Source organism: Olea europaea, chromosome 4 (genome assembly GCF_002742605.1).
Source record: "Olea europaea var. sylvestris chromosome 4, O_europaea_v1, whole genome shotgun sequence".
Taxonomy (NCBI): domain Eukaryota; kingdom Viridiplantae; phylum Streptophyta; class Magnoliopsida; order Lamiales; family Oleaceae; genus Olea; species Olea europaea.
In genome coordinates this window covers 10,391,365-10,408,001 of record NC_036240.1, presented here as the reverse complement: position 1 = coordinate 10,408,001, position 16,637 = coordinate 10,391,365, and the positions used below count along the sequence as shown (strand labels likewise).

Below are 16,637 nucleotides of genomic sequence, written 5' to 3'. Positions count from 1 at the left end.
GATTAAATAAATTCTCAACACTAGAACATAGGCGATTTAACAAAGTTGTCGACGCATGTACTTTAGGTACTATATCGAGAGGATTGTTGGATGGAAGAGGCCGCTTCGATGTTAGTTGATGATAGAGGCCACCATTACTTGGAGCTAAACCATGGGAATCTCCGCCAGAAGGACAACAGGATGTGGCTGATGTTGTTAACATTGTTTGGGTTGATTTGAACACCTACTAAACCAAAGAAGAAGTAGACGGTGTCGGATCTGTGTAGTAGCTGTTGACCCCAGAATATGTTGCCAACAGATGCCGGACCCACCCGCTCACACGTGAGCGAAAGTCCAACGCGCTAAGATCACGTGAACGGTCTAAAACGAACAGATCAAGGGCGTGAGAGTAATTCAATGGCGCAAGACGAGAACGTTCGGAATTCGGCAGGATGTTCGTTGACCGATTGTACAATAATTACCAATCGATATTTGTGAACGTGTATCCACATTTGTATGAACTCATTTGTATTGCAAGATAATAAGAGAGAGAGTTGAGTAAAATATGATTTCTTGTATTGATTCTTGCATTAACATCTATATGAGGTACATGGGGGAATATTTATAGTGTCACAAGTTAGATCGTGACCTTTGGTTCGGGGTACACGTGGCCTCATCCAGTTAATTTACATGTCAAATTGTAGGTATCAACTGCACCTAGCATGCTATACATTTATTGATCGACAAAGTCGCCTCCACCAGTGACAAGACTTAACTTTTACACTCATAACAAACGTCCTATCAATTATTCTAGTAAGATCATTTTGCAGAGGATCTCTTGAAAGAAGTGTCTAGAGAAGATGCTGCTTTGTGATTCGGAGGCTGCTATCTTGGCTACAGAGTTTCGGCCAATAGAGCCTCGTCCACCTTCAAAGGGCCTCGGCATATGGGTTTTGGAAGCTCAATGATAGATGGGTCTCGGTATAAATGGGTCGAGGATTCTGTGGACCTCGGCTATGCAATCACCTTGGCTTGAATACCACTTGATTCGGCATGAGTTGGCCGTGGGCCCCGATGAGTTGTCCAAGTGTGCAAACACGTAATGGTAGCAGCTCTTGGGATTGATTGATGATGAGATTGATTTCGCTATTGTTAGCTAAGCCTTGATACTTTTTGAGCGGTAGTGCCATTTCCTTCGACGTTAGATAAAAAGGGACAATCAATACACAGATTTAAAAATGATCGAAGTAGTTGTTCCCATAAAATGCACATGCATCAAACTTAAGTAACGATATTTTGTCGTGTTACATAAGAAATAATGTCCTATATTCTGCTTTGTTTCTTTGTATCAAAATGTCAAGCAATGTGTAATTTGAGTTTTTAAATAAAACAATGTTTTTGCTAAACTTACAATGTAATTATAGAACTTTTTAAACTAATATTTAGCTACTTGTTTTATTTTCGTTGTGTTATATATTACATCCATCCCACAAAAATAGATTTGTTTTCATTTTCACAAAAATGAAAAAAAAAAGCAATTAATATAATTGAAAAATATTTTTCTTACATTTTTTTCCTAATATACCTCTACATTAAATAATTGTTTAAGTGTGAATAACTCATATTTATTGATGACAAGACATATTAAATAAGAGTATTTTCAAGAGACTCTTTATTTTTAAAGAGAATATTATATCATTTGGGTAGTATTTATAAATTTAGAAAGTTAAAATTTTTAAATACTCCAACAAGCAATTTATTTTTAATACTTAATTTTTACTATTTTAAAAAATATTTATTATTTTTCTCTATTTTTTTAACTACCTTTTTTTCTAGATTATTTTATTATTTTCTTACATTGAAAATTGAAACACTTTGAATTCATTTATTAATTATAAAAAGAGCACTCTCTAAATTAAAATATTAATTTGAAGAGCTTCTTGATGTATGATTTTAAAGGTTGATTCTTTAAAATAGAGAACATATCATATTTAAAGAGTTTTTTGAAGATACTCTAAAAATATATTGAAAAACTAAGAAATTCATTATACTATCGATAAGAAAAGTGACGGATAATTTGAAACAAATGGCAAAGGAAAATAAATCTATTTTTGTGAAAAAAAAAAAAATAAAGTATATAGGTTTGGGTTCTATATTAGAAAGTGACATATCTAATGAAAATGTTACATACTACGTAACTTGAATTTTTTTAAAATCGGGCGTTCATTTTATATATCTTGATCGTGGAGCCATCAACTCAAGTTACTCGACTCCTTTCCCTAATCCTGGACGGCTGGACTCTCACTACGTTTCATTCTTAGTATATACTGTTGCTCAAATAAAGAAATTCAATCAGCTTAACTTGCCCAAATTCATACCATGGCAAGGCTTAAATACATTTATTAAGCCCACGTTTGATTCCCGTTCTTTGGTCGTAAAAATAAAAAATATGATCGTTATCTATCAAATCAAGTTTTCATATTTGACTTTCTATCTCTTGTGTGGATTTCATAATGGTTATATTTTTCATTCTCACCCCTACAAAAATGGGTACTAAGTGGGGCTTAAAAATCAAGTCCGTGCCATTTCCTAAGTAAAACAAAACGTCTCATGTTGTGCTACTTTTTCAGTACGAGTCGTCGTCATGTGCGTTGCATTAGTTTTGTATATATTGTATTTTTATTAGCGTCAAAATTATAAATTTTTTAAAACTTGTTGAAGATTCGAAGTGTTCAGTGAAGTTCGATCGTTTGATTCATTGCATTATCGCAGAATTCAAGGAGACCGATCTTCTCCATGCTGCACAAAGATTTCTTTTATATTTTTTGTTTTTTGTTTTTTTCCTCATTTATTTTTTGCTTTTTTAAATTTGTTTCATTAATAGTATAAATATTTTTTTCTGATTTAAAATTCCTTTTAATTATTTTCTCTTTATGATAAAACTTAATTTTTTAAATTTTAATTAAATAATATTTATATATTATTTATTTAAATTTCGTAACTTTCTTTTGTTTTTTATTATATTTTTTTTAAAATTTCTTTTTTTTATTTATAATTCTTTTCGTTTTTTAAATTTTAATTAAATAATATTTATTTTTATTTTTAATTATTTCAATTTAATTAAAAGAATTTATAATAACTTTTTTTTTTCATTTCCTTTTTTATCCCTTTTTTAGTTGCATTTATAGTACAAAACGATATCGTTTTTTTACGTCGAATGACAAAACGACATTGTTTTATTCCATTAAGGGCATGTTCCTTTTTTCACCTTTTAACTTGTTTGATTGTAAAATTTTCTTGGCAATTCCATTTACTTCTCTCCCTCCACATATGTGCAATTTCCTTGGTTTGATGGAAAACCAATTCCCATTTTCCAGCCATGTTTTATTTTTTTAGCAATTGGAATAAGTTATATCCACAATTGTAAAAAAATTTATCCCTTTAATTGACAAATTTTGTATAAAACAAAATCAAATGAACATCAAAAGATTCAAAATTTTAACATTTTTCAGGTGAAAAATTATATCAATCAAACATATTTAATTGACAATTCCCAAAAAAACAAGTTATATTCAATTCAATTCCTGAAATTCGTTTTCTTTCAACCCAAATTTCATTCTTTTAATCAAACGGACCCCAGTATGATAAAAAATTTAACATATCTATATAATTATGGAAAAATACTAATTATTTAATTAATAATAATTAAATATTGATAAATGTATGTTACATTCACTCATTACCTTAATGTTTGAGATAAATTTTTTTTTTCAAAAATGAAAAAAAATCAAGATAATGACTAAAATCGAGAGTCCTAATTTTAGTGATTATCCTTCTCAATTCCCCAACTAGATGGTATTCAATCCTATAAAAATTCAAATGTTAGAATATTGAACAAGAAAAAATGGAATAAAGCATAATTAAAAAAATTAAATGAACAAAATTATAACAATCATTTTACACCAATACCAATAAAAAAAAAACTAAATGATTTAACAAGTTAGAAAACAAAAAGAATTGCAGGCAAAAATTTTAAAAGAAGTTATTATAAAGTTTTTTAGTTAAATTAATTAAAATTAAAAAAATATATTATTTAATTAAAATTGAAAAAATTACGTTTTATCAAAACCAACAGAATTAAAAAGAATTTTAAATTGAACAAAAAATTATTTATAATACGATAAAAAATTTAAAACAATTTTCAAAAAAATATAATAAAAACAAAAAAAATTAAACTAACGAAAGCTACAAAAATTAAATAAAGAATATATATAAATATTATTTAATTAAAATTGAAAAAATTAAGTTTTATCGTAAGCCGAAAAGAATTAAAAAGAATTTTAAATCGATTTTTTTTAATATTATGAACCAAACAAATTTAAAAAAAAAAAAAGAAAACATAAAAAAATGAAAAGTGAAATTTGAGTAATCTCCATACTGCACGAAAAGCACTTTTCCATAATGGATCCATCCACCTCCGTGGATGGAGAATCTCCATCCACATGGAGAGATTCCTCTCCTGTTCACGGAGAGAATTTTTAAATTTTATTTATTTATTTATTTATTTAATTTTGTTTTGTTCATATTATAAATAATTTTTTGATTTAAAATTATTTTTTATGATAAAACTTAATTTTTTCAATTTAATTAAATAATATTTATATTTTTTTTAATTTTTGTAACTTTCCCTTGCTTAATTTGTTTTGTTGTTATTATATTTTTATGAAAATTAATTTAAATTTTTTATTTATGTTATAAATAAATTTTTGTTCCACTTAAAATTCTTTTCATTTTATTATAAAACGTAACTTTTTCAATTTTAATTAAATAATATTTATTTCTAATTTTAATTAAAAACTTTATAATAACTTTTTTTGTCTATTTTATTTTTTCCTGTAATTTTTTTGTTCTTTAATTTGTTAAATCATTTAATTGTTTTATTAGTATTGATGTAAAATAATAGTTATAATTTGATTTGCTTAATTTTTTGAGACTATGCTTTATTCCATTATCTTTTGTTTAATTTTCTAACATTTAAATTTTTGTTGGATGAAATGCCATCTAGATGTGGAGTTGAGAAGGATAATCATTAAAATTTGGATAATCATTCTCGATTTTAATCATTATCTTGATTGTTTTAATTTTTGAAAGAAAAAATTTTCATCTCAAACATTACATTGATCAAGATTTAATTATTATTAATTAAATAATTAATATTTTTCTATAATTATATATAAGATATATTAATCATTTATCATATTAATGGAATAAAACGACATCGTTTTTCCATTCAACGTAGGGAAACGATATTATTTTGTACTCTTAATGTAGGTAAAAGGGGATAAAAAATGAAATAAAAAAATTATTATAATTTTTTTAATTAAATCGAAATGATTACAATTAAAAATAAATATTATTTAGTTTAAACTGAAAAAATTACATTTTACCATAAAACGAAAATAATTAAAAAGAATTTTAAATCAAGCAAAAAATTATTTATAATATGAAGAAAGAAGAAATTATAAAAAATATATATAATAAAAAATTTAAAGAGAGAAAGTTACGAAAATTAAATAAAGAATATATATAAATATTATTTAATTAAAATTGAAAAAATTAAATTTTATCATGACAAGAAAAGAATTAAACAGAATTTTAAATCGAAGAGAAATCTTGAAAGGAGAGTTCTCTCATTTCAAAGGATCATGGAGAGAAATTGGAAATTTATTTTTATTTTTGGCCTTTTTCCTTATTTGTTTTTCTTTTTTTTTTAAATTTTTTTTTCATGTCATAAATAATTTTCTTTTTGATTTAAAATTCTTTTTAATTTCTTTTATCTTCATGATAAAATTTATTTTTTTAATTTTAATTAAATAATATTTATATATTCTTTATTTAATTTTCATAACTTTCTTTTGTAAAATTTGTTTTGCTTTTATTATTTTTTTTGAAAATTATTTTAAAATTTCTTTTTTTTAGTATTATAAAAAAATCAATTTTAAATTATTTTTCTCTTTATGATAAAACTCATTTTTTTTTAATTTTAATTAAATAATATTTATTTTTAATTTTAATTATCTTAAATTCAATTAAAAAACCTTATAATAGCCTTTTTTGGTTTTATTTTCCATTCCCTTTTTATCCATTTTTACATGCATTCAAGTACAAAAAGATATTATTTCCCAACGTTGAATGGCAAAACAACGCCGTTTTATTTCATTAATATGATAAATGATTGAATATAACTTATATATAATTATAAAAAAAATTAATTATTTAATTAATAATAATTAAATCTTGCTCAATGTGTGTTATATTTACTCATTACCTTAATGTTTGAGATGATTTTTTTACCAAAAAAATGTAAACAATCAAGATAATTACTAAAATCGAAAGTTCTAGTCTTAAAAATTATTCTTCTCGTATTTAGATGGTATTTCATTCTGCGAAAATTCAAATATTAGAACACTGAACAAGGGATAATAGAATAAAACATAATCTAAAAAAATTAAGCGAATCGAATTGTAACCATCATTTTACACCAATACAAATAAAAAAAACTATATGATTTAACAAATTAAAGTGTAAAAAAAAAAAGAATTGCAGGAACAAATGAAAAAAAAAACTTATTATAAAGTTTTTTAATTAAATTGAAACAGTTAAATTTTAAAATAAATATTATTTAGTTAAAATTGAACAAATTACGTTTGTCATAAAATGAAAAAAATTAAAAAGAAAGTTACAAAAATTAAATAAAAAATATATAAATATTACTTAATTTAAATTGAAAAAATCAATTTTATCATAAAAAGAACAGAACTAAAAAAATTATTTTTAATATAAACAAAGCAAATTGAAAAAAATAAAATGAATGAGGAATAGAGAGAATTTATCCGATGGAAAGTTTCTCTCCATGTGATCCATTGCATTGACGAAGAGAAATCTCTCCATCACGTAGAGGGAAATTTTTTGGAAAATTAAAATTCGCTTTATGAAAGAATTTAATTTTTTTAATTTTAATTAAATAATATTTATATATTCTTTTATTTAATTTTCGTAACTTTCTTTTTCAATTTATTTTGTTTTTATTATATATTTTTTGAAATTTGTTTTCAAAATTTTTTCTTCATATTATAAATAATTTTTTGTTCAATTTAAAATCCTTTTTAATTATTTTCATTTTTTCTAGAGATAATTTTTTAATTTTAATTAAATAATATTTATTTTTAATTTTAATTATTTCAATCTAATTAAAAAACTTTATAATTTTATTTTTTTTCCATTTTTGCATGCAATTCTTTTTTTATTCTTTATTTTGATAAAAAGTTTAGTTTCTTTTCTTTATTTACTAGTATTGGATTTGATAAAGTAAAGTAGTGTTTGAAAATGAAAAAAATATTGTAGTGAAGGTGATGTTTGCAGTGAAATGACGTGTAAAAATGGAGAAACGATTAAAGACAACACGATGTTTTTTTGCTTCTAATTTTTTTTTTTTTTTAACTATAGTGTAATAAAATTCAAGAATCCACTGTTCCTAACTACAGTAACTTCCATTCCCTTTTTTTGCTCTCACAATTAAAAAAGAAAATTTGCTGCAGTGTGATAAAATGGAAAAATTCACTATTCCTAACTATAGTAACTTCTATTGCCTCTTTTTATGTAGTAGGGAAAAAGTCACGTATCGTATTTTTTAACCAAGTAATAATTTTAACTATTTTTTTACCGATTGAGGGTAGTGTGCCTAATTACCATATCAAATTCAGCTTCTGTTTGACAATCAATTTTTAAAACTCTTTTTTTTATACTAGTTTTTAACTACACATTCTCATAATAGAATATTTTACGCGCAATTTTTTTCTAGTTTTTAATCATACGTTCTCCAAAAATTTACTATTCAAAAAATTCATTTTTCTCAAAATTGGTTGTCAAAATAGGGCTTAAGACTTAAGACTATTTAGCCCTTGTCACTCAATCTCTAGAGTATCGTGAGAGAGGTAAATTGTGGGATGTGTTCCAACAAGTTAGGAAACAAAAGTTTGCATGTACACTGGTACCCATAAAGAGTCAAATTTTATATTTTAGGAATCGAACTTTCACACTGCGATTATCAGTAAGGCTGAAACTACCTCACTCCTATTCTTTATACCATTAAATTATGCCTCGAGGGCCTTGTATTCTCAATTTAGATATTAGTTGAAGTAGTAGGGGCATGGGCTGATTGATCGAGACAAAAACAGAAATATTAATAAAAACTTGAGGGAGTATGTGAAAAGTTGGAAGGCTATTAAAGGAAACCTAAAAATAGGAAAACCAAAAAAAATAAAAAAATAAAAATAAAAAAGGCGCACGCACACACAAAGAAACAAAGAAAAAAAAAGGAAAAAAGGAAAAAAAAGGAAAAAAAGAAGAAGAGATTCACATCTCCCTCAAACAATCTTGTTATCTCTCTCGAGAATCAGGTATTTCTCTCTGCATATGTATATATACATATACATACACATATACTATATTTGTGATTGTATTATATGTTGGTATATCTCAATACATGTATGCATATGCGAAGTCGATTTGATTTTTTTCTTTCGCTTTTTTTTTTTTCCCCCTAGCTGTGGTAGGTTGTTAAATTTTTTATTTTGTTGAATCGAGAATCCTAGAGGTAAAGATAGTTATATCGATAAATAAATTTTCCTTGGGAGTTGAATGTAGGGGGATTAGTTGTTTAGATTGGGTTCTCTACTTGTGTTTGCGATTCCACTGATTTTGTTAGGGTTCCAGTTTTCTGTTAGTGTTTATTTGATTTGTTTATTTATTGGAGGTTTACGTAATTGATATTGTAAATTTGTGTTATTATTTGTTAGGGCATGTGCTGAGGTAAATTTGTTTTCGTAATAAATTTACTTAGATGTGGTGTTTAGATGTTGGATTATATAGATGATATTATGTTGGTTTGTTGCCTTGAAACTGGGGCATGCTCATGTAATTGCAAAAGGTTAGTCTAAAAAGTATTGTAACAAGTGAATAATTTAGTTCAAATTGTAAATATGGATTTGGTACTACATAATGGAACTGGAAGGTAACTGTAATCAGAGAGGTTTTTAAAAAATTGATGAGGTGGTTAAAATGATGATTTTGGAGGAAATTATGGGGAATTAAGTGAGCAGTGTAAATGGTGATTTGAAATTGGACAATGCTTTCATAGATAAGCTCTGTATGTAAGGTTGAATAATTTTGTTGGCGATATTTCTGTGTTAATTTTGTTTGAATATCAAGTCGCTTCAAGTGTTTAGATGTATTATGTTGATTTAGTTTATTTTGTGGCAATGGCAGGCTATCAATTATCAGAATCAAATTGCGGTGAGTTAAATATTTCTGAGTTGATTTGTTTGAAAATCTAGTCAATTCTAGATGTATTATGTTGATTNTTAGTTTATCTTGTGGCAATGGCAGGCTATCAATTATCAGAACCGAATTGCCGTGTTTTCATGTGTTGAACTTGTGCGTTTATAAAGCATGACAATGAACCAGCGGAACACTATTGATCTAGAACAAGGATGGGACTTTATGCAGCAAGGAATCACTAAGCTGAAGAACATTTTAGAAGGGCTTCCTGAGCCACAATTTAGCTCAGAGGACTATATGATGCTCTATACGTATGATCTTTTGTACTTCGTACTGTTAGTTTAGTGTTTGATATCATTGGTGATGATTATTTTGTTTACTGTTTCTTAGTTTCTTAAATCTTTTCTACAGGACAATTTATAACATGTGCACTCAAAAGCCCCCGCATGACTATTCTCAGCAATTGTATGACAAATACAGGGAGTCGTTTGAAGAGTACATTACATCAACGGTTAGGCTGCAGTTCGTTTCTTAAATATCTGACGTTGGTCTCTCATGTCTCAAGTTTATTATATCTTGAGTTTATCATTGTTCATCATAGCTATTTTATTGTAATTCTTGGTGATGTTTATTCTTGAGATGCTCCTAAGAACTTTGTGGACTTGCCCGGGTCATTGAACAGCTAAAAAATTGATGAATTCTTTATTTTAATAGCCTATCAAAATATTAGAGTTTGCGCTAGTATCATATCATTTCATCAGTTCTATTATCTAGCTAACATCTACTTGCATAAGAGTTTTCGAGGAACTGCCTATAGAAATTCTGGGTTGAAAGCTTGATATGTTGTGGTATCTCATTAATGCTGTGTGTAGGATCAGAGCTAGAATTTTGGAGTTGTGAGGGCAAATTTCAAAAAATTTTAATTGTGGGGGGCAAAATCAAAAACTGTTAAGGAATTTTTTGAAACCTGTGCAAAATTTTGCATTTAAAATTTAGCGTGGAGCACAGGCTACCTCATTGCCCCCACAATAGATCCTCCCATGGCTGTGTGTGTTTGGTGGTGGGGTGGGGGTCCTCTTTTAACTTAAATATGAGTATTGTGTGCACGTAAGTAGAAAGACTATGCTGATGTTGCTCCTTTCAGATGCTTAATATAGCTCCTCCACAGTTCATCCTCCCCTCGATGTCCCTTTGCCCACTCTATCTGTTAGTCGATCTCATAATTAGTTTTAACATTCTATTTATCATCAGTCTTCTCTAACCTTTTCATTTCCTTGTGTTTTGTTTTCCATTTAGGTTCTGCCTTCACTGAGAGAAAAACATGATGAGTTCATGTTAAGGGAGCTTGTGAAACGGTGGTTAAACCATAAAATCATGGTCAGATGGCTCTCAAGATTCTTCCATTATCTTGATCGGTACTTCATTGCTAGGAGGTCACTTCCACCGCTCAAAGAAGTTGGTCTCACTTGCTTCAGAGACCTGGTAACTTTTGATTGTATACAATGTTGATTTCTTGTTTATTAATTTTTATTTGTTTCTGTTTTGAATTACGCTCGCTGCTGGCTGAGAAACTGGCGGTTGCCAGTTGCCACCAAGTTGAAGCAGTTGCTCATTCCTTGGTTCTTTTTGTGTCCTGCATATTTTATTTTCTATATTTTGTCCTCTTTTCCATTTCCTGTTTTCAGTTGTGTTTATAAGAAGTGTTGGATTCTTAATTCTAATTTCAGGTATACATAGAGTTAAATGCAAAAGTAAGGGATGCTGTTATATCTCTGGTATGATATCTGTCAGTTTTTCAACTGTTTTCCATTCTGTTTGCATTTTCTGTTCAGTTGGTCAACAATTTTCTTCAACTAGATTGATCAAGAGCGAGAAGGAGAGCAAATAGATCGTGCTTTATTGAAGAATGTGTTAGATATATTTGTTGAAATTGGAATGGGGCAGATGGAGCATTATGAGAATGATTTCGAAGTAGCACTGCTCGATGACACTGCAGCTTATTATTCTCGGAAGGCTTCAAACTGGATTTTAGAGGATTCATGTCCGGACTATATGTTAAAAAGGACTAAAATTGAGACAACAGTGAAGTATAGTTACCTAATTAAAACAAATTAAAGTATATTTACTAACTTAAGAATTGTCTAATAGTACAACGGCCGCAAATGAAAACCCAAAACGGAGAAAATTCAAAGTAACGGCATTGGAATTTTGCAGCATGTCATTTCATTATGCTAAAATTTATTCCCTGTTCACGGTGGGCAAAAATTATGTTACCCACCTACCCACATCGGCAGGTCAAACAAATATTTTTTTTTTTTTTTTTTTTTCCCCAAAAAAAAAAAAAAAAAAAAAAAAAAAAAAAAAAAATAGAAGGGAAAAGAAATATAAGAAGTACACAAAATTGGAAAGAAGGGGGAAAAGTTTCAAATGGAAATTTACTCGCTTCATGGTTTGTGTTAATCTTTGCAATCCAGGCCGAGGAATGTTTAAAGCGGGAAAAGGACAGGGTTTCTCATTATCTTCATTCAAGTAGTGAGACTAAGTTGCTTGAGGTTTGTTCCTGCTCTTAAAAGTGGGTGATGTTTTGGTGGAGCATTTTGATTTGTTTAAGAAATCTGAGGGTTGGTTTCCGTTATATATACTATCTACTTGACTTATCTCATCTTAATCATTCCTTATTTTGTTTCTGTAGAAAGTACAACATGAGTTGTTATCTGTTTATGCCACCCAACTGTTGGAGAAGGAGCACTCTGGTTGTTATTCATTGCTTAGGGATGATAAGGTACTGCTGCTGCTGCGAGTGATGAAATTATTTTATTTGATCTTAATCTGTTGAAGTTTTTACATTTTTTGGTCCACAGATAGAGGACTTGTCAAGAATGTATAGGCTCTTCTCCAAAATACCTCGAGGCTTAGAGCCTGTTGCTAATATATTTAAGCAGGTTTTGATATGCTTAAGTTTTTTAAAATAAACCGTTATTTCTCAAGTTTTTTGTTTCTAATAAATAATGGCATCTTGAGTGCAGCATGTTACTGCCGAAGGTACGGCGTTGGTTAAACAAGCAGAGGATGCAGCTAGTAACAAGAAGGTTTGTAATTTCATTTTCTGTTAACAGATTTATTATTATTATTATTATTATTATTATTATTATTATATTTTTTTACTCTCTCTCATTTTGAGAGCATATTCTTGGGAAATAAATCTGATGTAAATCTGGTTCTGTAAAGGTTAAAGTTAATAATCTGCTATATACTTGTGGAAAATAATGTCTTAATATATTTGTTGAAGTTAGCACTAGAGTTGGGTCTTTAACACGTGGCAGGTACAGTTAGTATTATAATTGTGTTGCTTTTGCTAATTGGCTTTTGTGGATGGTTAATTCTACAGAAGTAATACAAATTTTCATGTTCATTCAAGCGATATAGCAAATAATGCTGAGAAATTCAATTTTGTAAAGGAAAGGGAAGTTAAGACACCATTTTCTGGAAACAACAGTGTGAAATAAGAAGAGGAAATTGTTATTTGCTAATTTTGCTTATTGCATCTTTCTGAACTGGAAACAGAATGATGTAATCTTTTTCTTATATCCCAGCTAGCACTATATAAGTGTGACCCTGCTTTTTAATATTTTCTCCATTCATGAATAAAACTATCCTTGAGAAATTGAAGTTTAAAATAGGAAACACAATTTTTTTTGGAAACAGCATAATGATATCCATTGTTTTCCACTTCCCTCTACTGACTAAAATTTCTGGTAAATATTTTCTTGTTTTTGATATTGTTTTGGAAAAGGAGTTTTTCAAGATCCTCATAACATAGCATTGAAATATATCTTTTTCTGTATATATGGTCGGATTTTTGTCTATGTATCTGACATTAAGAGGTGTCTTGCAGGCAGAAAAGAGAGATGTCATTGGATTACAGGAACATGTAAATTTTTTTCTTGAGCCTTTCTTGTATTGTAGTTACGTAGTGTTTAAATGACTTAATCCTTTGCATTCAGCTTTTTGTCAGGAAAGTAATTGAGCTCCATGACAAGTTCATGGCATATGTGACTGACTGTTTTCTAAATAACTCTCTCTTCCACAAGGTTAGAACTATTAAAAATACTGCACCATTTTTCCAATCATGTCATTTGGCACCATAATTAACATGACTACTTATTTTTATACATCCACACTAGGCCCTCAAGGAGGCCTTTGAAATCTTCTGCAACAAGGGCGTTGCTGGGAGTTCTAGTGCTGAACTTCTTGCTACATTTTGTGATAATATTCTCAAAAAGGGTGGCAGTGAAAAATTGAGTGATGAAGCCATTGAGGAGACTTTGGAAAAGGTGTGGTTCTAGTACAATTGTTTTACTGTGCTTTTACTGTCTTCAATCTGCTGAAATTTGAGGTTGAGGCTCGCTCTACTTATTTTGCAGGTTGTGAAGCTGCTTGCTTATATCAGTGATAAGGATCTATTTGCTGAATTCTATAGGTAATGTTCTAACTTATTGGTTGGTTGATAGACTTTCATTTGGTAAGAATGTAGTGAATTTTAAGCACTACTAGTCACTGAACTCATAGCTGAATTCTTTGTTGGTCACTAAACTTCATTTTGTTACAAGTCAGTCACTAAATAAAACTGTGTATTGATTTGGTCGCTGAATTTATACCTTTATTACTATTTGGTCATTTTGCGTCTGTTTATTGGTTTGACTAATGGTAAAGCTGACACAGAATCTATTCGGCAATTAACTAGACGGCCACATCACCTTTTTATGTTAGCCAAACTAACGAAAATGGATGTGGTGACCTAATTGTAACAAAGTTTGAATTCAGCAGCCAACTTTCAACAAAAGGAAGTCTATACTAGTTCATTTAACCCTCTATTAAGATGATTATGGATTGATTTTATTGACAGGAAAAAACTTGCTCGGCGGCTATTATTTGACAAGAGTGCCAATGATGAGCATGAGAGAAGTATACTAACAAAGTTGAAGCAGCAATGTGGGGGTCAATTTACATCAAAAATGGAGGGAATGGTGAGCTTACAATATCTATACGCTGAATCATAGCTCTCATCAGACGTGATCTAAATATCAACCCTGTTTCTCTTGTTTCAACTCTTCCAGGTCACAGATTTAACGCTAGCAAGAGAAAATCAAACCAGCTTTGAAGAGTATCTTGGCAATAATCCAAATGCAAGTCCCGGGATTGATTTGACTGTTACTGTTTTGACTACTGGTTTCTGGCCAAGTTACAAGTCATTTGATCTCAATCTCCCTGCTGAGATGGTATGAATGTACGCAAAGTCTCTTTTTAATGGAATTGATCAGTTGACAGTCATATTTCTTTATTACTTAGAACTTTCGTGTTAGGTCAAGTGCGTTGAAGTATTTAGAGAGTTCTACCAGACGAAAACAAAACACAGGAAACTAACATGGATATATTCTTTGGGTACTTGTAACATCAACGGAAAATTTGAACCAAAAACAATAGAGCTGATCGTGACAACCTATCAGGTGATTTAATATGACTAACTAATATTTCGTTTGCTTTGCTGTCATGATTGATATTACTTGGAGATTGAAAGTTCTTTCCCTTTTTGTAGGCTGCTGCTCTGCTTCTGTTCAATTCCTCAGATAGATTGAGTTATCAGGAAATAATGACCCAGTTGAATCTACTAGATGATGATGTTGTTAGGCTGCTTCATTCCCTTTCATGCGCCAAGTATAAGATTCTTAATAAGGAGCCAAACACCAAAACAGTTTCTTCAACTGATGTTTTTGAATTCAACTCCAAGTTTACTGATAAAATGAGAAGAATCAAGGTAATCATTCACCCCAACCCCGATTTCCGCAAAGCCAAATAGGAGAGGGTAAAAATTACTGTTCAACTTATGGCTTAGGTTCATGTTATCACTGAACTTTATGTTTTCCAAAGTGGCTAGTGAAGTCTGCATTTTGCTTCTGTTTGATTGCTTAGTTAAAATCTGTTAATTTTTCTAAAGGAATGTCTGACTTGGACCTTCACGTTGACTTGGACTTCCTTGTTGGACATTCTGTTAAAAAAAGATAAAATTAACGGACTTTAACCCATTAAAACAAAAAGTGAACTTCATTTACCATTTGAAACAAAGTAAAGTGTGGTGAATAAGATAAAACTTTGATAGCGGCCGAGTGGACAATGTTTCGATCTTGAGGGGAAAATGATAAGAAGAATACGAAGTGAAATAAATTCAATAAATTTTAATGTTATTGCACTTTTTTCATGTAACATATCTGTTTTATAACTATAACCATGGAAGTGCAGATTCCTCTCCCTCCCGTTGATGAGAAGAAAAAGGTAATTGAAGATGTAGACAAGGACAGACGGTATGCCATTGATGCCTCAATTGTGCGCATAATGAAAAGTAGGAAAGTTTTAGGCTATCAGCAGTTGGTTATGGAGTGTGTTGAGCAATTGGGGCGCATGTTCAAGGTAACATGAGGACATATTTTTTCATCTAATTGACCAATTTATTTTGTTTTGAATGAGCTGATTAAATGTAAATGTGCACTCTATAGCCTGATGTCAAAGCAATCAAGAAGAGGATTGAAGATTTGATCACTCGGGACTATCTGGAGAGGGACAAAGATAATCCGAACTTGTTCAAATACTTGGCTTGACCGAAGCAGGCGCTAAAACTTCGCATTCCAATCAGTCTGCATATCAGTGCAAAGAGGATGAGACGGTCAAGCTCAAAACTGGTATAAATGCTGCAAAACATCTCAAGTGACCTCTGGTTGCTTCAATGAAACACATGGCATAATTTATCCTAAAAATCCAACCACGATGAGCCCCACAGATTGTTTTAAAAAGTAATAATTTCTTTCTAGTATTCAAGATAATCCAGCTTCCATCTTCGTAGTGCCATCCCTTATATGTTTTTTCATGATATTTTGCCTTGTGATTCAAGCAAAAGGCAGTTCCCAGTTTGTGTATGAGTTAGGTGATACTTGCTTTTGAATGTATTTTTTCTTTCTATTTTTTCTGCCTGGTTCTTATATAGCGTTCAGGTAATTTTCTTCACCGTTTTGTGGTTTATATCTGTTACGATTCATGTTTTTCTGGTTGAGAAAGGTTTCATAGTGCTTATGGAATCAAATGTTCATTTGTAATTTTGAGCAAAATAGTAATGGTTAATTAGGTCAAGCTCTGTAGCTTCACTGTGTTATGGAAAAGGAAAAGCAAAAGCCAGAAGGAAAAAGACATGTTTTCAAAAATATTTTGAGTCTGGTGAAGCATCTCCTGAAGGCTTTAATTTCTGGATTTACTAAGGGTTCATTGTCTAC

At 29.6% G+C, this 16,637-nt stretch overlaps 1 protein-coding gene across 1 annotated transcript; it reads left to right on the top strand.

Annotated features, from left to right (window-relative positions):
- Window positions 1–8,323: 8,323 nt before the first annotated feature.
- LOC111393604 (cullin-1-like) lies at window positions 8,324–16,374 on the top strand. The gene is made up of 21 exons (XM_023019218.1): window positions 8,324–8,438; window positions 9,307–9,333; window positions 9,427–9,629; window positions 9,730–9,829; window positions 10,615–10,800; window positions 11,046–11,093; window positions 11,176–11,379; window positions 11,793–11,870; window positions 12,011–12,100; window positions 12,180–12,260; window positions 12,345–12,407; window positions 13,214–13,249; window positions 13,323–13,409; window positions 13,503–13,652; window positions 13,743–13,798; window positions 14,225–14,345; window positions 14,436–14,597; window positions 14,682–14,825; window positions 14,915–15,133; window positions 15,616–15,783; window positions 15,870–16,374. Exons 3-21 carry the CDS (start codon window positions 9,490–9,492, stop codon window positions 15,969–15,971), a joined length of 2,235 nt encoding a protein of 744 aa, XP_022874986.1. The 5' UTR covers window positions 8,324–8,438; window positions 9,307–9,333; window positions 9,427–9,489; the 3' UTR covers window positions 15,972–16,374.
- The last annotated feature ends 263 nt before the right edge of the window (window positions 16,375–16,637 follow it).

Excerpts from the sequence above, each read along its gene's own strand:
- LOC111393604 (XM_023019218.1), top strand. The coding sequence starts at position 9,490 with ATGACAATGAACCAGCGGAACACTATTGATCTAGAACAAGGATGGGAC. Across the intron at positions 9,630-9,729 it reads GACTATATGATGCTCTATAC|GACAATTTATAACATGTGCA; the intron begins GTATGATCTTTT and ends TCTTTTCTACAG. Across the intron at positions 14,598-14,681 it reads TCAATCTCCCTGCTGAGATG|GTCAAGTGCGTTGAAGTATT; the intron begins GTATGAATGTAC and ends CTTTCGTGTTAG.